Source organism: Phyllostomus hastatus, unplaced genomic scaffold (assembly GCF_019186645.2).
Source record: "Phyllostomus hastatus isolate PE091 unplaced genomic scaffold, TTU_PhHast_1.1 phas_scaffold_1674, whole genome shotgun sequence".
Lineage (NCBI taxonomy): Eukaryota > Metazoa > Chordata > Mammalia > Chiroptera > Phyllostomidae > Phyllostomus > Phyllostomus hastatus.
The window spans coordinates 4,667,743-4,694,620 of NW_025334011.1; the positions used below are offsets into that span (position 1 = coordinate 4,667,743).

The 26,878-nt window shown below is 36.3% G+C and overlaps 1 protein-coding gene and 1 pseudogene across 1 annotated transcript; both read right to left on the reverse strand.

Annotated features, from left to right (window-relative positions):
* Window positions 1–25,006, reverse strand: NUP54 (nucleoporin 54). Its single transcript, XM_045857871.1, has 12 exons — window positions 24,861–25,006; window positions 20,959–21,042; window positions 20,707–20,862; window positions 18,318–18,544; window positions 16,712–16,899; window positions 15,477–15,673; window positions 14,805–14,859; window positions 14,277–14,370; window positions 8,994–9,101; window positions 4,405–4,524; window positions 4,028–4,138; window positions 1–609 (listed from the first exon to the last, which is right to left on the reverse strand). The coding sequence occupies exons 1-12, from the start codon at window positions 24,925–24,927 to the stop codon at window positions 481–483; spliced, it is 1,536 nt and encodes a 511-aa protein (XP_045713827.1). The 5' UTR covers window positions 24,928–25,006; the 3' UTR covers window positions 1–480.
* Window positions 1,005–1,739, reverse strand: LOC123831152 (annotated as a pseudogene).
* Window positions 25,007–26,878: the final 1,872 nt, after the last annotated feature.

The following is a 26,878-nucleotide window of genomic DNA, read 5'->3' on the forward strand; positions in this document are numbered from 1 at the left end:
TACTCTTGGATTCTCTTTACTCCTCCCACAGATGAATTCACAAATATAAAAACCGATGTACATTCATATTCTAAAGTACAAATCTCCAACAGCCAAGTAGTAATACATTTTATGTGCAAAGTAGATATTGCATATTAACTTGCTATGGAAAGCAGAATACGGGCTCAGTGGAGAATAATCATTAAACACTGATTATTTTTCAGAAAAATGCTTTTCAAAAATGTACCATAGTACATTGTTGGTAATTATATACTTCTCAAGTAAATAACAGCTTTTAGGTAGAAATCTTTCAAAGGCTAACTTTGAAGAGCTGTGAAGTGACATTTAAAATCTGCAAAACAGTTTGTCAGTTACCTTCTCAAAAACCAAGCCAGGAAAGGATTTTCTTTTTTTCTCCATGTGGTCAGTTTCGTTCTTACAGAAGGTCCCATGTAGCAAGAAGATACATTTCACAAACCTTGAACACAAGTTTATGATCTGTCAACTAAAGACACCACCTCTGATGTGGATGGTTTCATTCAATCCATGCTCTACCAATTTTATATCTTCTAGGTCATCTTTTATGATGCTGATCAAATGGCTGAGGCCTTCCTGTTGTTGTTTCAAATGCTGGAAGGAATTAAAAAATATATATTAATATATTACTCTAATAACTGTAAGCATACCCCCTGGAAAAAGCACTTTTTTCACTATTTTACTAGCAATACAGCTCAGTAGATGCCCTAAATATAGTGGGCATGCACATTTTTCTTTTGCTAATACTTTTTATACAATCTACAGTAAAATACATACTGTAAAAAGCACTAAAATCAAATGAACAATATCTTCAACAGAAATTTTACAGAGGATGCATGTTTTTTAGAGTCTTTTTATCAACAATCTTTGATAACCAAAAGGTCCATTAAAACAATGCAACAAGGTACTCAAATATAGATGACTAGTAAAATAACCATTCTGAAAACGTAAAATTTTCATGTTTTGGAGTACAAAGTATATAGTGATGATAATGGTGATAACTACAATCGCTAACATTTTTGGGGAGAGGGGTACCAAATTACTTAAAGGAACGGTACAAGTAGACATGAGTGGATGATTTGGTACAAGTTATAGAAAAGGTAAAGGTAACTCAACATGCACACACTGCTTTGGTGACCAGGGAGTCCCCCATGGCTGTGGGAAGCCAGCCTAAGGCTTAGGTCTCTCCACTGTCTCCCAAGATGTGCTTGTCAAAAAGACACTCTGCCATGCAAGTTTTGGGGGCTGCCAACCTGCCCAAGTTGGTTACATGGTCACCTAATTCTTTGATGGATTTCACTTGATCATCTAAGAAATGAGTCTCAATGAAGTCTCACAAATAAGGGTCATTTTTTTCAGTGGCCAGTTTGTGCAAGTCCAGTATTGACTGGTTCACGTTTTTTCCAAGTGCGATGCACACTCCATTGCATTCAGCCCACTTTCCCAGTCATCGTGTTCTGGTGTTTTGATATCCTGGAGGAAGATTTGGCCACCTCGCTGGTTCTGCACCTTCATCAGTTTCTCAGCATGTTCCTTCTCCTCATGAGACTGGTGAGAAAATACTTGGCGAAGTTCTTCCAAGCCACATTATCGTGGTCAAAGTAGTAAGACAAGGACAGGTAGATGTAGGAAGTGTACAGCTCCAGATTGATCTGGTGGTTGATGGCGGCCTCTGAGTCCTCGTGGTAGTTCTGGTGCACCTGTGAGGTGGACGTGATCATCATGACAGGCGGCGGAGGACAGGTGGCTTTGAGGCACTGGAGCGTTGTCCGGGACCTTGGGGTGAAGGTGCTGTGAAGAGGTGGCAGAAGGATGGATCTGAGTGGCCGGCTGGGACAGGTTGAGCGCCGGGTTCCGTTCAAGTGCTGCTGAAGCAGGAAACCATGGCATCTCTCAGGGAAGACTGTCCAGTTGCTAACATTGGTAGTGTCGTCCTCAGGTGTTATGGCAATTTGAAGAGCTTCATAGGTTTTAACTCATTTGAAATCCTTTTGAACAGCTTTTCTGGGAACCATTATTATTTCTTCTCTACATATAACCTGAGATGCAGGAAATAACCTGCTCAAGGTCATAAACTAGGTGATTAGTCATGATTCAATCCCAAAACAATATACTGCTTTCCATCATTTTAGGTAGGTGTTCATATTACTCCCCACTTCACTGCAGTCACACACTCTTTAATATACAGGGTCCAGCACAAATAATGCCCCTTTTTTTAATTATAAAAGCACGTAATTCTGTAATACATCATACTCAAGCACACCATATGCTATTTTAGGTGAAATGCTCAAATTAATTACATCCTTATTATTACCCTATCAACCACACTCAAGCAGACGTTACTCCTGCTGAACCCTGTAGTTCTTTATTCCAATATGCTGGAATTTTCTCAGTTAATTTTATTGCAAATATTTACAATGGAATATAATTGATTGTATGTATAGTTTCCAAGAACCTAGGAGCCAAACTATGCAATAAACCTATGCAATTTTAATTACGTAAAATGGAAATATCCATTCTAAAGCACACAATAAAATCAGAACTGTTGATGACATTTAAAAGCATCTAAAATCCTCAGAGTCATGCTACCAGTCTTACCTAATACATTCCATGGGATTTACTACATTTTCTTTAGACTCAGTCAATGGTTGGACAGCTTTCATTAAACCAATCTGTGTTTACACTAAGGAAAATGAGCTAGAGCAGTACTTCTCACTTTGTTCATGCAATGTGAGCCTTAGACAAGTAGCTGGAGGTTCTTGGCCACCCCAACCTTTATCCAGGACCCCCGAGGGCTGAGGGGATCAATAACTCCACATATTTGTAATTTATATGTGGCATGCAGGTTGGGAAAATATGATATAGAGCAGTTACTTCTTAAACTTCAATGTGCATACAAATCACTCCATGACTTGGATAAAATTAAGTCATTCTGACAGGTCATTAAGTCATTAAGGACAGATTCTGTTTTTCTAATGACCTTCCAGGTGCTGCTGCCACCTATTCATTGAGTAACAGGGTCTCGGGAAAACTCTGGTGCCTCTATTACCTCTTCATTCATTTTTGGGGGGGAGAAAGAATTATTTACTTATTTTTTTATTATGGTAAAATATATGCAACAAAAATACCCACTGTAAAAACCATTTTACATATACAATTCAGTAGCATTTACATTTACATATGAAACAATCACTACCATCTACCTCTAGAACGTTTTCCTTTTTTCCAAACTGAAATTCCATACCTATAAAATACTGAACCACCATTCTACTCTCTATGAATTGAACTACTCTAGATACCTCACAGAGGCAGAAACAAAACATATTTATCCTTTTAAACTGGCTATTTCACTTGGCATAATGTCTTCAAGGTTCATCCATGTTATAGTGTGCCAGAATGTCCTTCCTTTTTAAAGGTTGACTATCCCACTGTGACTGACATACCGCACTTTACTGACCTATTTATCCATCTACGGACTCTCAGATTGCTTCCACCTTCTGGCTATAGAGAATGCTGGTGCTATGAATGTGGGTGTGCAAATATTTTGAGTTCCTGGTTTCAGTTCTTTTAGGTATATGCCCAGAAGTTGAATTGCTGCATCATATGGTAATTTCTGGTTTAATTTTTAAAAAGATTTTATTTATTTATTTTTAAACAGAGGGGAAGAGAGGGAGAGAAACATCCATGTGTGGTTCCCTCTCACACACCAGGGAACCTAGCCCGCAACCCAGGCATGTGCTCTTTGGTTCGCAGTCCAGTGGTTAATCACTAAACCACACCAGGCAGGGCACCTTGTTTACTTTTTAAAGGAACTCCTTTCCACACTGACTGCATCCTTTTCATCATTTTACACTTCTTCCAGCAATCCACAAGTGTTCCATTTTCTTCGCATCCTTGTCAGCACTTACTATTTTATGGGACCTTTTTTTTTTTTTATAATAATAGCCACCACAATGGATTGTGAAGTGATGAGTTCACCTTTTTAAAAAGTGCCCCCTAGTGCAAGACCTACCTGCTTAATTTCTCGTAACAGATCTGCATCTATGTAGTATCTTTCTTCAGATTTGACTGCTCCAAAATGATTCTGCATCCTGATTTGGGACATCAGTTCATTAAGTCGGCCCTAAAAATAAGACTGAGTCAAATTACAACTGCTAACAGCAGCCACTTTACAAAGAGAATGTCTTCTTTTAAAAGGACACTTATTACTCTGTTAAAGGTGTCTAATTCACATCATGATTAAGAGTCTACTTTAGAAAGGAAGTTTTTATTAAAGAGAATACTTAAAAAACCAAAGTGTACAAAATTCTTCATTTTGGAGACCAAGTGACATTTTTCTGCAGACCCACCTGAAACAAATTCTACATTTATGGTCGCTTAAGTGCTTACCTTAAACTGAGTAGGTGCATTTAGTTCACACTGAATTGTATCTAGCTGAACTCGCAACTGCTCTTCATCAGCTTGGATGGCATACCCACTCTTCCTCTGAATTTCCTGTTTGATGAGGACCTATACAAAAAATACCCACCAGTAACCATAGAATCATCTCTTTTTAGTTAGGCAAGTAATTTTATAATCAGTTGTTGAAAGAAATCAAATGAATGGTACACTCACAATACATTGTGAATCTTAAGATTTGAATTATGTTTGTCTGTTTTTATTAGGCAAGTTATATTAGTACACTGATATTTTCAGTGGTCATAATTTTTCATGATTAACCAATAATCTAGTCAATTCCCCATTGAGGGGCATATATTTTGTTTCTAGTTTTGACACTACCAACAATGCTGTACTAAACATTTTTGTACATATGAGGTCTGTTTGGAAAAAGTTCAGCCATTGTTAACATAATGAGAACAGTTTGCAAGACATCAATGTAACCTGGCAGCCAAGGAGAGTGGACTGGAATGCACATGTGTGAATGATGATGACTTCACTGTACTAGTCAGTCGGGGTGGTAGACACTGTTGAGTGAGCAGGTGTACTATGCAGCCACTGATTTCAAAATGACTAAGTACAACAATGAATCTGCATCAAATTTTGCATCAAGCTTAAACATTCCTCTGTGGAAACTATTCAGATGATCCAGAAGGCTGCAGCTATGGGCAACTAGTGATTGGCAGCTTCATCATGACAACATGTGCACTAATGCATCGCATCCATGCAGTTTTTTGGCAAAACATCAAATCACTTAGGTGACTCAGCCCCGTTATAGCCCAGATTGAGCGCCCTGCAACTTCTGTTTTTTTCCAAAACTAAAATCACCTTTGAAAGGGAAGAGATTTCAGACCATCAGTAAGATTCAGGAAAATATAATGGGGCAGGTGATGGCGATTGGGAGAACTGTGTGAGGCCCAAGGTGCCTACTTTGAAGGGGACTGAGGTGTTACTGTCCTACATACAATGTTTCTTGTACCTTCTTCAGTAAATGTCTCTATTTTTCATACTATATGGCTGGATACCGTCTGGACAAACCTTGTTCATTTTTATTTACTGATATAGACCCCAAGAATGAGACTGCTGGGTTTAAAAGTATGTGTTTTCACTCTAACAGGAGCTGCTTGATTGCTTTCTCAAAAGGTCCTAAAAATTTAAATTCACAAGCCACATGAGCACACTTTTCCCCACACTCCTGTCACCAATCGGTAGTAGTGGTTAAATTTTTCCCAACCTGATGAGTGTAAAGGGGGCTCATATTTTTCTTTAATCCTCATTTCCACATTATGAACTGCCTTTACAACATTCTTTACCTATATTTCAACTGTTACTTTTGTCAAATTATAGGAGGTCTTTGTATAATGTGACTATTTACACTACAGCTAAAGTCTATGCTGTTTCTAAATTCAAATTTGGTTTTTCGGAAATCTATCACTTACTCACTGACAAATGGCTCCTTTCTGGTACCTTTTGCTATACAAAATTTTATAATTCTCATATAGTAAATTTTGTTTTATCTTTTCTGGCGCTCTGACCAAAAGTCTCTCCAATTCCTAGCCTTATACATTTCTTAGAATTAAGTCTTTAATCCACCTTATTTTTGTGTAATGGTGTGATACAGTGGTCCAATTTTGTTTTTTTCCAGATAAACGGCCAGCTACTCCATTATTTATTAAATAGACCCACCATCCCCTTTGCTGGTGAGACTCAGTGGATTGAGCCTTGGCCTGTGAACCAAAGGGTCACCAGTGTGAAGCCAGTCAGAGCATGTGCCTGGGTTACGGGCCAGATTCTGGCTGGGGGAGTGCAGGAGGCAACCAGTCAATGTTTCTGTTTTCTCCCTCCCCCTGCTTCTAAAAGTAAATAAAATCTTCATCGATCCATCGATCCATCCACCCACCGAACTAAACTCCCACTTGTGTCACATTTTACCTGTCTTCCTACTGGCAGACATTAATTCAGATTTTATACTTTCCTCATGAATTTATTCGTAAGTATTTTAGTTTTTTTTCATCCTAATGAAGAGTAGTTTCCTGTTCCTATTAATGTTATTAAAAAAACATTGATTTTGTATATTTATCTTGTATATGATTCTAGACATTCTATCATTTATTCTAGATATACAATCAGGTCATCAGCAAAGAGATTAATCTGCTCTCTTTTCCAATGTTTATATTAGTTACTTAATTGCCCTTTTCATTATATTAATGGAAACATCCAAGAAAACACTAATAATTCTGGATATCAATGTTTAGTTTCCGAATGTGATTTAATGCTTTGTTTCTTAGAATATTTACTGCTCACTTATGGTATTACATATTTTTCCTTTAATGTTTTGATATGAATTATACAGATAGATTTCCTGTTACGGAACCAATCCTGCATTCCTGAAGCAATCCTAACTTAGCTACAGTATGTGTCTTTAGAATTTGATAAATAGCTGATTCTTTTTGCTTATATTTCATTCAGAACTTCTGCATTTTTCTTGGTCAGATTTATTGAGGTATAACACATACAACAAATTCTCCCTTTTTAAATGTGCAGTTCTGTGAATTTTGACAACACGCTGCCATCACCACAACAAAGATACAGAAGGGAACTCCCATCACCCCAGAAAGTCCCCTTCTGCCCTGACAGCCACCACTCCACCCACACCTCCTGCCCCCAGCAACTGCTGACCTGTTGTCAGTCTCTAGTTGTGCCTTTAGCTCCTATGTCACTGTGAATAGAATCATACCACTGTAGCCTTTACGTCTGGCTTCTTTCACTTAGCATAATTTGCATCTCTAGAGAACTGTTATTAGCTTTTTATTATGGAGCACTAAAAACAGATATAACAAGATGCAGTTGATTTGGAAAACCCTTTGGCAGTTCTTCAAAAAGTTAAAGGGAGGGTTACCGTACAATCAATTCCAATCCTAGGTTTGTGTGCCCACAAGAAATGAAAGCCTATGTCCATGCAAACGCTTGTACACAAGTTGTTAAAAATAACATTTGTAACAGGCACAAAGTGGAAACAACCAAAATGTTCATCAATTGACAAACATACATAAAATGTGGTAAAAAAAAAAAAAAAAATCATACAATGGAATATTACTTATCAATAAAAAAGGAACAAAGCCCTCTTATATATATAACACAGATAAACCTTGAAAACATGCCATGTAAAAGAAACCAATCACAACTTCCCCCCACATATTACATGATTCCATTTACATGAAGTGTCCTGAATAGGCAAATCCAGAGAGACAAGGAACTGGTGTATGTGTGTGTTGGGGGGGCAGGGTTCAGCTTAGAATGGGGACTGACTGCTAATGAGTGTGGGGTTTCTTATTAGGGTGATGAAAATGTTCTAAAATTGTGGTAATGGTTACATAAGACTGCGAATATACTAAAAACCACTGAGCTGTATACTTTAAGTGGATATGTTGTATAGTATGTAAATTATATTTCAATAAAGCTGTTTAAGAAAACGGAGAAGCTGTCTATATTTTTCCTTTTGTCTAGAATAATTAAAATAACTTTGGAATTCCCTCTTCAGGGACTAGACAAAAATCAGCAATGAAAACTATCAGGCCCTGGTGTTTTTTCCCAATTAATAACTTTCTCAATTGCTTCTATGGTGTTTGTCACCTCTCTGTAGATTAATTTTGGTAATTTCAATTTTGCTGAAACTCATCTGTTTCCTCTGCTGTCCAAATTTGTTGCCCTGAACTTAACACAATTATTACTGTTCTGTATATCTGTGATAACGTCTCCTTTCTCGCTAATTTTTTCCCTTCTTCAGATTCACGAGATAATTTTTTCATGTTTTTCATACTCATAAAATGTTTAGCCATTTTAATGGTCTTTTCAAATAAATAGCCTTTCAATTTATTCCTTCTTTTATGATTAAATTTTTTCTTTCACTCACTTTACATATTTATTTCTCACTGCTTTCTTTTGGCTTAAGATGGGTACTAAGTTCCTTACCTTTTGTTTTTGTATTTTAAAAATGAAGACTTTTTAAGGCTATAAATTTTCCTCTGGGTATAGCTTTTGCTGTATCCCAATGATCCTGGTATGTTCCTGTTTTCACAATAGTTCATAATTTCCGTTTTTGTTGGTATTCATTCTTTCATTTTGTCTTGTTAATCTGGATATTCTATTGCTTTCTTCCATCTATTAATGATTGCACTCCCTTTTCTAGCACTTGAAATAAAAAATGTATTTTTCTATTTTTATGAAAAACAAGTATTAAGGCTCTGATGCATGCTTATAGCAAGCATAATTTACTTATAGCAAGCATGATTTACTTCTTTACTGCTTTCCCCACTGTCTCTAATAAGATAAATTTTAGAATTATTTTTGACTTTCTTTACCCAATCCTGTGAGACCGTTCCTCAAACTTCCAGGTTTTACTGAGAAAGTTTGCTACTTTCAGTTTTGGTCTATTATTATTACCTTTTAGTCTGTTTTTTTCTATTGCAAGAAATCCATATTCAGCACTTCTATCACATATATAGTCTTATAAATGTTGAAAAAAACATCCAGATTACTACCTGTAAGGTTCTATGGGAAAGGTCCATGAGTTTCCTCTTGTACTGTGCAATTTTGGCCATAGTTGTAGTTTGATTCTTCTGTAATTCACCAATATCTTCAGATATAATCTGTGTTAAAAAACTTTTTTAAGGTAAGTCAAGTATAAATATCACAACTATTTATCAGGTTCACCTATATACAAAGTCTAATTTGTAAGATAAGCCTGAGATTCATCTCTCAAAATACAAACTCTTTCTGTTTATATCTGTCTTTCTACTTCTCCTTTGGACATCTGAAACTTAAAAAAAAGTACCATCTGCCCTTTCTAGTGTAGCTCAGTTGGTTGGATGTTGTCTGTAAACCAAAAGGTCATGGGTTCGATTCCCTGTCAGAGCACACACCTAGGCTGTGGGTTTGATCCCTAGTCAGGGTGAGAGGCAACCAGTCTGTCTCTCTCATATCAATGTTTCTCTCCCACCCTCTCTACCTCCCTCCCCCATCTCTAAAATCAATAGGCATGTCCTTAGGTGAGGATTAAAAATAATAATACAATTTAAAAAATAAAATAAATAGAAAGCACCATTCAAAAATTTCTTTGGAGCTCCAGGAAATTTATTGATGAGGTAAAGTATGTAGAAAAACAGAACATATTCTTCAGAAATGAAGAATATAAATCAGATAACCAAATACATTTTTATGCCTCCATGTATCTGATTTGCTATTTGCTTGGTTAAAATTCCACCCCTCTGCCTGATGAAGTATTAACTTTATGAAATGAGTTAAAATCCTATTTCCTTAAAGCTCCCCAATCAGAATTAATCCCATAATTCCTTCTATCATAATTAATCATTCTATGTTATTGACTTACACTGAAACATTAAAAGAAGATTTAGTAGATTGTGCAAGATCTATTTTAGCATGTTCACCTGCATGTCACCTTTTAAGGAAACTTTTCCATGGTAGGCCATAATGAAGGGATAAAATTAGGTGGTCATATTTTGTATTATGTAACCTATGCACCCTCCCAGTTAAAAAAGTTATGAAGGCTTCCGACACAAGAGTATAGCATCCTTCTATACTAGCAATACCTAAGAAGAAACAGAAATGTTACCATTCCCAGTATTTACTGACAAACACCAAAACAACCTAGGAATTAACCCAAGAAAGAATGCATGGGATTTTTAAAGAGAATGTTTTAAAACTGTTTCAAAAACTTGAAGTCCTAGCCATAGCAATCAGACAAGAAGAAATAAAAGGCATCCATATTGGAAAGGAAGAATAAAACTGTCTTTATTTGCAGATGACATGATACTGTATACAGAGAATCCCAAAGATTCCACCAAAATACTACTAGAACTGATACATGAATTCAGCAAAGTAGCAGGATACAAAATTAATATCCAGAAATCAGTTGCATTTTTATATGCCAATAATGAACTAACAGAAAGGGAAATTAAGAAAACCCCATTCATAATTGCTTCAAAAAGAATAAAGTACCTAGGAATAAACCTAATCAAGGATATTAAAGACCTGTGCTCAGAAAATTATAAGACACTGAGAGGAAGAAAATGAAGAAGAAATAAGTAAGTGGAAGCACATACCTTGTTTACAGGTAGGAAGAGTTAACATCATTAAAATATCTATACTACTTAAAGCAATCTATAGATTCAATGCAACTCCTATCAAGATTCCAAAGACGTATTTCACAGAATTAGAACAAAGATTTCAAAAATGTATATGGAACCACAAAAAGCTCTGCATAACAACAGCAATCTTGAGAAAGAACAAAGTTGCAGGAATCACACTACCTAATATCAAACTATACTATAAGGCCACAGTAATCAAAATAGCATGGTACTGGCATAAAAACAGACATATAGATCAATGGAACAGCATAGAGAGCCCAGAAATAAACCCACACCGTTACAGTCAATTAATATCCGACAAAGGAAGCAAGCACATACAATGGGCTAAAGGTAGTTTATTCAATAAATAAATGGTGTTGGGAAAAGTGGATAGATACGTGCAGAAAAATGAAACTAGACCACCTTCTTATACCACACACAAGAATAAATTCAAAATGGATCAAAGACTTAAATGTTAGACCCCAAACCATAAAAATCCTAGAAGAAAACACAGGCAGAAAAATCTCAGACATTGCTTGTAGCAATTTTTTATTGGATATATCTTCCCAGGCAAGGGGGAAAAAAGAAAAAAAATAAACAAATGGGACTACAACAAACTAAAAAGTTTTGCACAGCAAAGGAAACCATCAACAAAAAGACAACCCACTGAAAGGGAGAACATATTCACCAAATGATACATCTGATAAGGGGCTAATTTCTAAAATTTATAAAGAACACAATACTACTCAAAACATACAAATTAAAAAATGGGGGGGGGTAGGAAAATGCAGACAACTATACTTGAACAACAATATTTTAAAAAATGGGCAGAGGACCTGAATAGACACTTCTCCAAAAAGAACATATGGATGGCCCATAGATATATGAAAAGATGTTCCATATCACTAATAACCAGAGAAGTGCGAATTAAAACAATGAGATATCACATCACACTTGTCAGGATGGCTATCATCAATAAATCAACAAACAAGTGTGGGCAAAGGTGTGGAGAAAAGAGAACCCTTGTGTGCTGGCGGTGGGAATACTGATTAGTGCAGCCACTGCGGAAAATAGTATGGAGGTTCCTCAAGAAATTAAAAATGCAACTGGCTTATGACCCAGTAATTCCACTTTTGGGTATATATATTTAGAAACTGACACCACCAGTTAGAAAACATATATGCATCCCTATGTTTACTGCAGTGCTATTTACAACAGCTGAGAAAGAAAAGCAGCCCAAGGGCCCATCAATTAATAAGTGGATAAAAAAGCAGTGATACATATATACAATGGAATATTACTCAGCCATAATAAAAAAAAAATGAAATCACCATTTGTGACAGCTTGGATGGACCCAAAAGGTATCATAAGTGGAGCAAGTTAGAAAAAGACAAATGCCATGTGAGTCACTTATATGTGGAATCTAAAGAGCAAAATAAATGAACAAAAAAAAAAAAAGAAAGAAAGAAAAAGAAACAAACTCATACAGAGGTAGGACTGATGGTTGCCAGAGAGTAGGGGGTTTGGGGACTGGGTGAAAAAGGTGAGGGAATTAACAAATACAAATTTGCAGTCACAAAATTGTCACAGGGATGTAAAGTACAGCATAGGGAATACAGTCAATAATATTGTATTAACTATGTATGGTGCAAGGTGGGTACTTGAAACATTGGGAGAACCACTTTCTAAAGTTTCTGACTGGAAGTAATACAAAATAATACTGAATGTAAAATGTAATTGGAAAAAACACAACAATATGCTGCATTACACTGGAAGCAGCCTCATGTCTCATGCTTACCACATCATTTGCTGACCACCTTTTTCTCCTGTGCTTGATTTAATCTCACATCCCTCCTGCACAGTAACTACTATACAGGCTTGTAGCCTAGAAGCAATAGGCTGCACCAGACAAATGTAGACTAGGTGTGTAGCAGGTTATACTATACTACCTATGTTTGTGTAAGTACACTCTATGGCATTCACATAAAGCTGAAATTGCCTGTGGACACATTTCTCAGTGGCACATGGCTAGGTAGGTTAAAAATAAAAGGAAGGCAAAAGAGACACCATACAAAACAAAGCTAGAGTGGCCTTATGTTAATATCAGAGAAAGCAGACTTCAGAGCAAAGACAATTACCAGGGACAAAAAGGGACATTACATAATAATTAAAGGTAGATATGCCAAGTGAATGTAACAATCCTATGTACATATGTACCTAACAACAGACCTTCAAAATACATGAATCAAAAACTGATAAAATGAAAAGGAGAAAAAAGCAAATCAACAGTTACAGTTAGAAACTTCAACTCTCCGATCATGACAGAACGACTAAACAGAAAAATCAACACGAATACAGAAGAACTGAATTGCCTACCAACTGGATTTCACTCATGTTAACAGAAAACACCACCCATGAACAGCAGAACACACATCTTTTTCAAAGGCATGTGCGTTAAAAACCTTAACAAAGTTCAAAGAATTAAAATCATACAAAGTTTTCTGACCATACCAGAATTAGACTAGAAATCCACAACAGAATAACAGGAAATTTTCCAAACACTCTGAAATGAAAATACTTTTAAATAATCTATTAGTCCAAAAACCCAACAATCATATAGAACTCTCAGGGAAAATTAGAAAACAGTTTGACAGGATCACAATGAAAGTATAACATCATCAAAATTTGTGGGACACAGGTAAAGCAAGTGCTTGGAAGGAAATGAAAAGCATAAAATGCTTATATTAGAAAAGACAAAAGACCTCAAACTAATAACTTGTTGCTATCTCAAGAATTTTTAAAATAGAGAAAAAAAGCCAAAAGCAAGCAGAATAAAGGAAATGGTTAAGGGCAGAAATTAATAAAATTTTAAACAAAACTAGAGAACTCAATGAAAACGTAAGACAATGAAAGGTCCAGAAATAACGTCACATGCAAAACCATGCTGGAATTTCCAGCCAGTAATGGGAATACTAATAAAAAGGATGAGTGACTATGATGTTCAATTATCTGCAGAGCTGTCATAGGAAGCACAGCGATCACCTACAAAGAAACGCCAGAGCAAATGCCTGCGAAGTACAACAAGGCAGATACAGGATCAATGTAAGAAAGGGAACTTGAATCAACTAGAGTTAGCTGACAGTGAAATGGGCTGCTTCATAAACAGGAAGCTTTTCATTACTCAAACAGAAGCCACATGATCGACCTCAGCAGGAATTCAATGTAAAGAATTTGGAGGTGACCTTTAAGAACCTTCAGATATTTGATTACAAAAGTCTACTTTATAAAATATTACCTAGATTTATGCATTCAGTAATTTAAATCTGCTCCATTAACCTATAATTATAATAATATAATCACAATTATAGCCTTTATATTTATAAGGTCCCACAACTTTTTTATTAAACAAATAATATACATTCTCTGGCTGGAATTAGAAATGAAAGTCTAACTTGGTAAGCCAACATTTTAAAATTCATCAATGAAATATAACAAATCAGATTTACATGATTTTGGAAACTTTACATTAAAGGCAGTTGTATAATACTGTAATTGTTAATTCACAGCACACACTATATTGTTCCCTCTAGGACAAAATAATAACACACATGGTAAAAAAAAATGTCTGTGGTCCCTTTTGCTCCTCCCAGGGCCAGAGAAGGAAAAGTAAATGCTTACATCTAATCTGGTCTGATGCTGCTTAGTCATCTGATCTTGAACCTTTAGTCTTCGAAGAAGTTCTTTGAAACCCACCATTGGTACAGGAATTAACCTGAAGAAATTCAAGTGGTCAATTTTCAGACCTTACATCTAATATAATAAAATGTAAGAAGTTAATAAAGTTTTTATAATAACATTCATATAACTTCACATTAAATTTGTAGAGTTTAATGGTAGATCTGTGACTATAAAATCAACAATGTCTCACCATGAAGATTTTATTCAACCTCCCTATTTTACAAATGAGGAAATATAGTTTAGTAAAAAGCTACATTATTAAATGCAAATATAATTAGGATACTAGTAGTCAGATTTCAATGTTTTCACATTATGCTGCCTTACCATAGTCAACATTTTAAAAAAAGCAACAGAAATAAAAATGAACTCACCTAAAATGTAAGAATTCTAATTAACAGCTTGCATTTGCTTGCTTTCCTAGCAGCAAATATAAGTTCTTATATGAAAACAAGATGAAGATATACTTACTTTTCAGGATCAGGGTTATCCACCTTGGCTTGCTCCCAGATAATAGGATCAACACCTACCACAAAGAAGAAATATTTTTTTCTGAACTATTTTCCAATTTTATATCTGTATGAAGGGCATTCCCAAAGTAAGATGCAAAACTCATAAGCTGTAATGAAAAATGACTGTCAAATATGATCACTACAAAAATAAAAAGTTTTGTAAGATAAAGCTAAAAAAGGTGTAAATAGGTAAGAAATTAATATAACCTATAAAATAGATTAACCTTCAAAATATAGAAAGAGCTCCTATAAATCAGAAAGGAAGACAAAAACACAACAGAAAGAAAACAGGGAAAGGACACGAAAAAATCTTTCATGATGAGAACACATTCAAGTTTTACTTGAAGACTCAGTTAAAACAAGAGATAAACTAGAAGAAAAAATCAAAATATATGAAGAGTAAATTACCTTTGGGTAGGTGAATTATAGACTATTTTTCTTTAGTTTGTCATTTCCCAAAATTTCTAGTGACATATTAGCTATGTAATAATAATAAAAAATAGATGAATTAAAAAAATTAAAACTATGTCCCAAATAAGCAGACATGTGATAAGCCGACACTGGTTTTATTAACATCAATAAACACCTCCAAGTCTTTCATTTCCTCAGCCCTGTGAGTATAGAAGCATACCAGCAGGAGGATTCTGTAAAAGCTGTTTGATCTGTGCAGGAGAAAGTTCTGTTCTAGTCATCGAGAGGGTTACACCAAGTTGCTGCAGCTGGGTTTTTATATTGGTTTGTTCAAAATGGGTATACAGTGTGGTAGCTGGAACTCTTCTTGAAGTACCATTTGGAGAACGCTCAATAACATAAATGACAACTTCTGTCCTGGGGAAAAAAATAACCAAGTTATAAAATATGGAGCATATAACTTATAGTCACAATTATCAGCACAGCACATGATTTTAAAAGCACATTAGCTGAACTAAAAAATGGCTGGTTTAGAAGGGAATTACAATTTTTTTCTTTAATCTTGAAAAATAAACTCTTACTTAATGTTCTGTTCACTTAAAAATCAACCTAAATGATAAAGTTAAAGAGACAAGTTATTTGTAAAAGGTTTGCTTAGCTACAAAGTTCTAAGTAAACATCATTTATTATTTATTCTAGATTTGAGAAGTACTTTGGAGATTCTCTTGAAGCTCATGAGCTGCTTTACTATGAGTTAAAACTAAGAAGTCTGCTTTCAGTTGTATCCTAAAGTAAATGTCTTGCCACTAAATATGAAAATTATAGACGAGGAAAGTTAATCAATCATATTTACCCATGAATAAACATGAATAGTAATCAGTTAAAACCTTCCCTTGCAGACAGATACAGGATAACAGTTATAGCTGGGGGTGGGGTAGTTAGAAGGTAGAGGGACGGAGCAAAAGGGAAAAAAGGGCACACGAACAACAGTGTGGGGACTGCGATGGCAGGGTGTTATAAGGGAGCTAAATAGTAATAGAAAAAGTACAATAAAAACTTTAAAAAGGCTGTTGTGAACATTGTACAGGTTTTTGTAGAAATATAAGTTTTCATATCTCTGGAATAAACACCTAAAGGGGCAAAAAAAAAAAACAAAAAAAAAAACCCCAAAACTTTACATTACTGTTTTTGTGGCCCTCAATATGCACATAGCCATGACTAATATCTCTTCATATTTCTAAGAGAAAAATATAAATTATTAGCATCTAATAAGTTATAAAATCCAAGATTAAAAAAAAAAGCTTTTAAACGTTTCTGCATAAATACTGAAAAGTCACTAGCTAAGAAACAAATTTTCTGCTCTGAAATTTAATTGGGGCTTTAGCAACGAAAACACTTGATCACTCTTGGGCCCACAACGCACTGAAATAAACAGTATGTTTACTGTATACTTACTGATCATCTGGCAATGTTTTAATACCCTCTACATTTACTGTAAGGGTCTGGTTTCCTCCCAAAACTTTATGCAACGATTCTACCAATTGCTGTTGCTGGCTTCGAATATCTGTTTCTTTTTTGTTGAAAACTAACACCACTAGCCCATCTTCATCTTTATTATTGGGCATACAACTATAACCTACTGCCTGTGGGATGACAAAATAAATGACATCAATAATATGTACAGATCTTAAATCAACTATTTAATATCAATAGCTTCATATCTGCTAAAATGGGGAAAACAGTTTCATGTCTGGTAATGAGGGAAATAATGATTCTTACATCCTAGGAGGTTATGCAATTAATTATAAAGAGAAATTCTTTTAGCCCAGAATAACATAAAGAGTGAAATTAAAAATTCCTCAACTGAGTAACTAAGCAGCTTTTGCCTCTGAAAAACATTGATACCTGCAGTTGCTGGGAGCTCCTGCACGCTGTTCAAACCACTCCTACTGTCACATAAAGTGAATGTGAAAGTCACAGACCAAAGCAAGTTATTTTACTATACATTAGACTCATGGAATCTGAGTTTTAGGTATGACAAATTATTCTTCTAGAGAATTACTTTTAGACAGAAGCCTTTTTTACTTTAGTCACCACTTAAAATTCAAGTTTGTAAAAATAATTTAAATTTATTCTAGGTTAGTTCATTATGCATTTTACCATATGCATGTTGTTTATCAACTTTAAAAAAAGGAAAATATTGTTATATTCAACCTATGTCTACTATATATGTCTTAGTCACTAAAAAAAGGTTTTAAATTTCCAAACACACATTTAAAAAATCCTTCATTTTGTCAAGAGCGATAAGATAAAGAGATGTTCTTTAACAAGATCAGCTGGTAACTTCTGTTGTTTACCCATGTTCACAGGGCTGATTCTAGGCTTTGTAGCTCCAAACACAGGCTTATGTACACATTGATTAGGTTTAAAAGACTGACATAGGCCAACAAAACTCAAAAGAGGCTGAAGCAAACTGGACTGCAATGAATTAATTTGTTATAAAAACATACCAAAAGTTGACCTAAATACTCTCATGGGCTGAGGAACAGAATCTGAGAAGTCAGATTCAAATGAGAAGGTTGTTTGGTAGCCACACGATCCGAACAAAGAAAACGGACTACATTGTTTTAACAGCTCTGGTGCTGAGCTGTAACAGTGACAGGAGGAATCTACACGCCGAGCAGAGCACACACTCCCGTATGCTGGTTAGGGTGTACTTTCCTGGACAGTGTTAGACAAATACCACTAAATTCTAGTTTTAAGTCTCCCATTAATCCTGGATGCCAAGCATATTTTCCCCTTTTGTTAACATTTTTTCCCCAGTTATAAATTACATTCTAGTCACACCTTCTTTCAGTCATATTCTGGTCACTTTCAATCTCACATATGTACGATCACTTCAATTTTATAATTTTTGTATTTTTAAAACAAAAGCATATTGTACCATGTTCAAGGAATACTGAATAACCAAGCAATTATTTTCTTATTATTGCTTTAATCCAAATATCATACTCTCTCTTATACACATTCTTCAAGTGAAGATCAAAAGCAGTACAAGTACCTTAAATCGACAAAAGGGATTTTCTTGTGTGAATTCCACTGGTGGAATATTATTGTTGAAATAGCCTTTTCCTGTTCCCCAAAAGGCCTGCAGTTGATTCCATTTCGCTAAAATAGCATCTCTCTCGTCTCCTAACAGCGTTGGAGCAGAAAGAGCACTCGCAGTGTTTATGAGTTGGTTGGACTGGGCAGGAGCTTGTGTAGGCTGACTGAAGAGACCACCTAATGCTAAAAATATAGCCCAAATTAGTATAAAAAAATCAATTCAGATCCTAGGTATGGTAGGCAGAACACTGATTCCCCCAGAAAAAGATGTCCACATCCTAATCCTCAGAACCTGTAAATGGTATGATACACAGCAAAAGGGACTATTGTGGGGATTATCCTGGATTATCACAGGGGACTCAACATAACCATAAGGGTCGTTAATAGGGAAGTCAGCATCAAAGTGAAATCTGAAGATGGAAGAAGGAGCTACAAACCAAGAAATCCACGGACTCTAGAAGCTGGACAAGGCAAAGGAATAGAGTCTCCTCTAGAACCTCCAGAAGTCACACAGCCCTGCCGACACTGATTTTAACCCTGTGAAGCCTGTTTCTGGATTTCAGATCTACAGAACCGTAAACTCATACAATCTTCATTGTTTTAACCCACTAAATTTGTGACACTTTATTTTGTCAACACTAAGAAACGCATATATAGGACAATCCTTATAATGTTAAACTTGCTTTTCTAATGATATTATCTTAACACAATTAACTCCATTATCAGGACTCAAATTAGGATGCATGCTATTAGAGCCACACCAAAAAAATTAAAAAGCACAAGGATATGAAAAAGTAAATTTTGTGAAGTTGCAAAATTACCTTTTAAACAACTTCTATTGCTATTATATTTATATGATAAATACAAATTGGATACATAATAATAATTATATGAATGTTTATCAGTATCAGCTTAATAAACGCTTTTCCTTCTCTTATTACAAAGAAATATATAGTGAAAAGAACAAATGGACTAACCATCAGGATTCTAGGATAAAACCTTAGCTGGCTTTGTAACTTTGGGCAAACTGCTTAACCTCTCTGTGCTACAATTTCTCCAACAGAAGGAAGGGTGAAGTTATATCAGATCAATATTTCCTAAGTGTAAGACAAGTAAGTACCCCTGGTATATGATATGGCTGTCAACCAATAGCTGAGTTACTAAATGAACCATTCACATAACAAAAAATTCCTTTAAATATGTAGCTATGTTTTCTAAAAAGTCTCAGTTTGGTGCCAGTATGCCTCTCTTGTTTCATGACACCTGCCCACCTCACTATTCAACAAAGGGCTGAACAAATCTAAGGCTCAGAGCTTTAGGCAAAAACATCTGGCTAGAATTTATTAACACTATTATATTTTCTCTGTACTTACTTTTTAAATATGGATTTTAAAGAAAGGAATGGAGAGGGAAACATTAATTGGTTGTCTTCAATATGTACCCCGACTGGGGATCGAACCTGCAACCTTGAGTGTATGGGATAATGCTCCAACCAACTGAGCCACCTGGCCAGAGCTCTTTGTACTTCAGTTTTAATTATTTTTACTTCAAAGCAAATGATACTGGTTTTCCACATATATCAAGAAATACAGGAGACAAAGGAATATGTTAAATTATACCACAGGAATGCAATTAGTCAAGCCTTGAATAAAAAACTCTATTGGACAAATAAGCTTATTTCTTCAACAAATTGAATAGAAAAGAAAGAGCTAAAAGAGGAACTTAGAGAGATTTAAGACAAATAAAACAATACTACTTACACTCTTAGTGACAAAATTATAAAAGGAAGTGATTAGGAGGGCAATGTGGAGGGCTTGGGAACTGGCTGGCCAGGATCCACCTCCTGACTAGGCAGGGATGTTCGCCTTATACATAATTTATCAAGCTGTACTTTTGTGTAGTTCTTTTTTTTTTTTTTTAGCAACAACAACAAATTTAAATGGAACAATACTAATCCTGATCATGTCATCAGTCTTCTCCCCAGCTGTTATCATCATATACATGAGAAGTAGCTTTTCGAATCCTGTGGAATATAATATTTATAATTCTTTTTAAAAAGTTATCCAGCCTTGGCTGGGTAATTCAGTTGATTAGAGCATTGTCCTGATACTCCAAGGTTGTGGGTTCAATCCCTAGTCAAGGCATATACAAGAAGCAACCAATGAATGCATAAATAAGTGAAACAACAAATCAATGTTTCTCTTTCTAAAATCAATTAAAAAATGAAAAAATAAAAATTGAAAATAAATTAGTTATCTACTACAGTGTTCTGAACAGTGCACTCAATAATGTTACTACATTGTTATAATTTTATATTGGAAGTAAAATGAAAACCTCACACTTACTGGTTTGTTGTTGCTGCTGCTGCTGCTGCTGCGTATTAAATCCTCCAAATCCCAGTCCAGTTCCCAAACCAGTACCTAAACCAGTACTAGTTCCAGTTGTTGTGCCAAAACCAGTACCAAATCCAAAACCTTTGTTCTGAGTACCACCAAAGAGTCCTTTAAATGAAAAATTGAAATTGCATAAGAAAAAAAAATCTGACCTCTACTGCTGACCCCATTTACTGCTACAAATGACTTAGATCGTCCTTTTACCTGTAGTGCCTGTGTTAGTTGGAGCAGAAAAGCTGAATGCAGAACCTGCTGTTGTAGTTGTTGTCCCAAATCCTCCGAACCCACCTAATTATAAGCGGATAAATAAAATAGAAAGGAAGAATCTTTTGTATACATGAGGTGATTTCTTTTCCAAATTATTTTATAATTGCTACATATCAATATATACTGATCTAATTTTAATTTCTCTACTTTCAACATCATTATTTTTTCCATAAATTACTTTATTGTTGTTCAATTTCAACATCAGTATTAAAAAAAAACCTATTCTATTGTACTAATCTAAATGTACATGTTACAAGAAATAAGTGACTAAGTATTTAAACTAGAATACCACAATGCAATATATACCCTTCAACTAAAGAAGTGATTAACAGTTACAGCTGAGAAAACATGTTAAGTCTATTGCCATTATGTTTAACAAACTCTAAAATGGCCATGCATGTACTTTTAGAGTAGGGATTGCAACCTGAAATGCCTACAAGATTTAGGCTGCTAACACTAATGAGGGGTGGAATTGTTGGATGTGAACAGTTTTTCTAAATGGCAGCAGTTCCTAAATTCCAGCAGACCACTGCTATAGGAGAATGGTAGTTTAGCAGTGTTACATATTCTAATCTTTTCCAAAAGAAATAGGTCTAGATTTTCTTCACAAAATACAGAAATTTAAACTTAAATTGAATTGTCTGTTTTTTCCCCCCAACTAATTAACATTTTTTAAGTAGTGTGCCAAAAGATCATAATGGCAGAGTGTGTTGTTAGTTTGCAACCTTGGCAGAGTGTGTTGTTAGTTTGCAACCTTGGCTTTGATCAATTAATTTATATTCTACTTTAGTTTTTATTTCAACTTAGTCTCCACAGAGACTAGGCAACTCTTCAAAGAAAACATATTAATACACTGACCTCTGTACAACAAGAATGTGTTTCTTGAAGAAGGCATAAAAGACGAAAACCCAAGTGGAAGGCAGTGACCAGGGAAGTAGACAGACCTGTCACAAGCCTCTATGTGATATTTATCACTGTTTGGCAACTCTGACATATACAAATTCCACTTTTGGGTAAGTCTAGAAACAAAATTACTCTTAACTATATCTAACTTGACATATGAATAGAATGGAACATCAGCCAATCTAAAATTATTTCATGCTTTTCCTTATTGTCAGTCTTTCCCTGATTACCAATGTGGTGTCAAAAAGACTTTTTTGTTTGAACCATTAGTGCTCTCTGAGCTCTGCCGCAGGTTTCCTGGGAGTCTTTTAATTCCAAATATTTCTGGTATAAGAGACAGATTCTTCAACACTGTAACATCAAAAATATAAGAAGAAAAAAACCCAATCCTCTGATATTTATATACAAGTCTGATATGGAAAATTACTCAAGAACAGATTGCACATTGCATGCAGTCACCACGACTGTGTTCACTTGTATGTTCTAGTGCAGCACTGCAGACTGTAAACATTTTTTGATAAAAATCACCTAAGTACTGAATACTGTTCTTAATCATTTTCATTTCTCCTCAATTTCATAGAAAAACCATCAGATATATTCTGAATTGGCTACATGATAAAAACATCAGTCAGGATCTTATCATGCGCCTTAATACCAAAAGTGTTCATTATTAATAGTGCATCTGCAAGGGCATAAAATTAAAAAACAGACAAAAATTTCTATCAGCCCTCTGCTGAAGACAAAGTTAATGAATGTATGTATATAAAAGTAGAGCAAATTATGTTATCACAATTCAAAACTTAACAGTGATAATTCCAAATGAACATGAAATCAAGGAAATACCAACAGACTTACTGTTGGTGAATTACAACTGGGTGGCTTTATCTGGAAACACAAATTTGAAAATAATGTTTCTGTTTTACCCAGTGCCAATTTTAAGCAAACAGGGAAAAGTAAACATACCAAATGACAGTAATTGTGATTTCTTTAAACATATCTTAATTATAATGGATTATTTTATCTTTGGAATTTTCAAGTATTCTTCAAAATGTTTTCAATCAGATGCCAAAGTGGTACTCACATTATAGTAACAAATGACTGCACAAAATACTAGACTTCTCAAGTAGGTTTTAGAGAGTAAATAAGTTTTAGGGAATAAAATTTACCAAATGCATATAATTGGCATGGGCATAAGTGGCATAATGTAAGAAAATATGGACAATAAATTCATATACGAGCAGCTGAGGGACAAGACTTTTCTATAGGGTCGCTGTATATAAAGTATACATAGACCTATTTTAAATTTAAACATATACACATATTATAGTTTGTTTCACAAATTTTCCAATGAACTTCAAACAATCCACCTAGAGAGTAAAATCTTCATAATTATAGTTTTGATTACAAAGATGTCTGGCCTATCTTTCAGAAGTCAATGCTGAAAATAAACTGCGCTCTGATCATTTTGTAATTTTTCCAGGAAAAGAATTGGGGATTCTTTCTATAATTACTGTACATATACTATAAAAATGTATACTAATCTGCTGAGTTGAAAAAGAAATGCATTATTATTATTATATGGGTTAAAAAAACAAGACAGGTTACTGCTGTTCGTATAAGACTTGTTCTCTTGGGGAACACAAGGACAATCAAATGAAATTCCAATGAAAGATGCAGGAAAAATGAAAAAACAAAAGTGACTGCAGGAGTCCAAGAATCCCAGGAAAATGGGCCTGACTGCTGAGTTTTTACTTTGGAAGAGATACCTAGTAATTTGGAAGATATATTCTACTTAAAAACAGTAATCCATTTCAAATTCTTACCACTTGAAAAGTTATATCCTGTTCAATTCAAAACAAATTTTAAAAAAAGAACATTACAACTTGCAAGATTTCCCAAAACCAAATCTTTTATGGCAGTCAAAACTTGATAAAATGCTATTGATTTGACATGTTATTAAAAGATAATTAAAAGATATTGATAATAACATGATACTAAAAGATAACATGCTTTAAGTGTTATTAAAAGATAAATATCCTTTCCTTATTAGACAAGTTGCTGTTCTTTCCCAAACTCTGGGAATCACAAAATATTCTTGGACTCCAGCTCCCAACATTCGTTACACATAAGACCCGCAGTATCTACCTGCACTTGCCAGACTGTTACCAAAATTGAACGGAGTCGCCGAGGTAGTAGGAACACCGAAATTCCCAATATTAAAGTTCACTGCAGGATTAGCAGTTAATCCGAAACCCCCAAAATTAAACCCACTGGCGGTGGAGTTGGCAGTCTCAAGCCCACCAAATCCTGGTAGGCATGTAGGCAAAAAATATAAATAAATAAAAGGGGGAAGAAAAAAGCAAGATAGGATTAGAAGAGTATGCAGGAAGTTTTACAGGCGTGAACAAAAGACAAACCTTGACTTTGTTCCAAACAAGTTAAGAAAGCGGAGGTGGGGACAGGAGGAAGGAGCCAGGAGCGTGAAGTTTCCTAGGGGAATGCCTTGGGGGCTGGGAACGAAAGAGCCGCAGGGCAGAGCCGGGGTCCCCCAGCCCTATCCTCTCCGGGGCCAGCAGCAGGGGCCACGCGAGCGTTCCCGCCACTACTGGAAGCTTAGGTGCGGAGGGGAGGGCTGGTCTCGGGAAAGGAAGACAGGTGGTCTCTCCGACCCCCCGGGCGGCGGGAAGCGAACCCTAGGAGGTCAGGGCCCGGCGGGAACCCGAGCGCAGCGAGCGAGCTCCGGGGTGGGGCCCGAGTCCCCTCGCGGCCTCATCAGGAGCCGCCTCGGCCGGTTCTGCTGCCGCCCGCCCTTTTCCTAAGCCCTAAAGTCTCCGCGCCGGCAGGGAACCCCAGTAATCCCAAGCAGGAGACTCTGAACCGAGTCGGAACAGAGACCTCCCCTCGTCCCCGAGAGAAGGTCCGGAGGGATCACTCACCCGCGGGGGCTGCAGTGGCCGCAGCGGTGCCCGAAGTGCCCGAGGGAGCCCCGAAGTTGAAAGCCATGTCGCGGGAGCAAGAAACGGAGAAGCTGCTCCCGCGACAGTCGGTGCACTCCGCTTTTTGGTCCGGCGGAAAATCCGCCCGATTGCGCAGTTCCGCCTCTTTTCTGGCCTAGCCTGTGAGGTCGGAATGCCGGAAAGACACGAAGGTGGAGGAGGGAGACCGGACGCTCGCGGTCCGACTAGTTCCGGCGGCTTTGTGGCTTCATTGGGACGTAGAGCGTCACTACCCAGGTGAAATGCTGGAAATGTAGACGAGATGCCGCATGAGGGCCCTTAAAAACTACCTTAGGGATGTCCCTTGGAAAAAATATGCAGATCAGTCTGTGTAATGAAGACAGGATAAGAACCAAATTCTTATCTTCCATAGTAGGGGGCCAATGGATAATGGTAAAACTGGAAATTCAGGAAGCAGTGTGTTATGTAGTCATGGAAGTAAAATTTTTAAAAAGTGAGGGGCAGAAGTGGTGCCTCTGAAAATGGTATCTCTATGTTTTTTAATATAACAAACCTTGTAGAATTACTTGATTCTTAAATCTATGTGCTTGTATAACTTTAATATAAAAAATCCATTGTATCTGTCAAAATTACAAATGTCCTTAGACCTCAAAACGCTATCTTGTAAATGACTTGGCAAGATTATGGAATACAAGGCTATTCATCACAGCATTGTTTATAAAAACAAATTATTGAAAACAGAGGGGTTTGCCTAAATGTATGCAGAGGGACACTATTAAGACATGAAACAGGAACTGTAAATTACAGGAAAAACAATTTAGAACATCTCATGGTATGCTACAATCTAGGTAAAAAGAAGAGGGCTAGAATATATAATACAATACTTGAATATGTATTTCTTGGAAATATTCATTTTGAAAACTGACTCTTGCCTCTGGGAAGATGAATTGAATGGCTAGGAGATAGATGGAGGAAGACTTTTCATTGTAAACTCCTTTCATGCCTTTTGAAAATGTAAATTGTTTAGCTATTCAAAAAATTAAATAATGCTCATAGTGGTGTGATTGCAGGAGTCCCAGTGAGCTCTGACAGTCGGGTCAGGACAGCAAGAGCAGAGACTGGGAAGCAGATGAAGCCCTTGAAGAGTGACTGGATGTGGAGGGAAGGGAAGGGAAGAGCTAGCAAGAGTGCCTGGTTTCTGGCTGGTGCAGCTGGGTAACTTGTCATGCCATTCCCCAGTCATGGGAATTTGGGAAGACAAGAAAAAAGTGAATTCCTTTCTTCACTTGCTGGATGTGAGGACAGCCGGGCTGAGGATATCCCTCAGGTGGGCTGGGTATGTGAGGTTGATGTTGAACAGAGCAATTCAGTACTGTTGTCAGGGAGGGAGTATCAAGTCTGAATAGGTTGCAGCTGAACATCACTATCAACAAGAAGTGGCCAGAGATAAGAGAAGAAGCAGAGAATAGAATCACAGAAACTACCTGGAAGCAGGCCTGCATAAGGCTGTTAGTGCAGGTAGATTATTAGGGAGGAAACAGCAGGGACTGGGTAAGGAATGTGAGACAGGAATGAAGAAATGATAACAAGAACCAATTCCCACCATGGACAATCCTAATGAGAACCCCTGTAGAATGAGTCTGAGCACTGTCCCTCTGAGAACTGGAACATTTATCAACTCACTCCTGCCTCCTTTGGTTTCAGCATGTCCCTGGGGGTTTTAGCTCCCCATGCTCCTGAGGGGCTTCCAGCACTCTGGAGAAAGTCCTGAGGCAGAAAAGCACAACATGGAACCAGCTTGAAGTACGACTTGTCTGGCTGCCTATAGCTGCCCACGACAATTGAACTGAAATCAGAGGTGACCCAAAGGGTGTGACTGGCCTGCACCCAACAAGAGGGCAAAGAACCTCTTTCAAATAAAATCCATAGACAACTGGAGGTCTGATGACATAACATAATTTACAGTGCAATTTCATATAAATGTTTTTTTATTAGTG

Bases quoted from the DNA above. Each gene is read 5' to 3' on its own strand.
- NUP54 (XM_045857871.1), bottom strand. From the start codon at position 24,927: ATGGCTTTCAACTTCGGGGCTCCCTCGGGCACTTCGGGCACCGCTGCG. The intron at 18,545-20,706 runs GTAAGTGTGAGG...CTATATTTTTAG, and splicing joins GCAGCAGCAACAACAAACCA to CATTAGGTGGTCTCTTCAGT. The intron at 14,371-14,804 runs GTAAGTATATCT...GAATTTCTTCAG, and splicing joins GATAACCCTGATCCTGAAAA to GTTAATTCCTGTACCAATGG.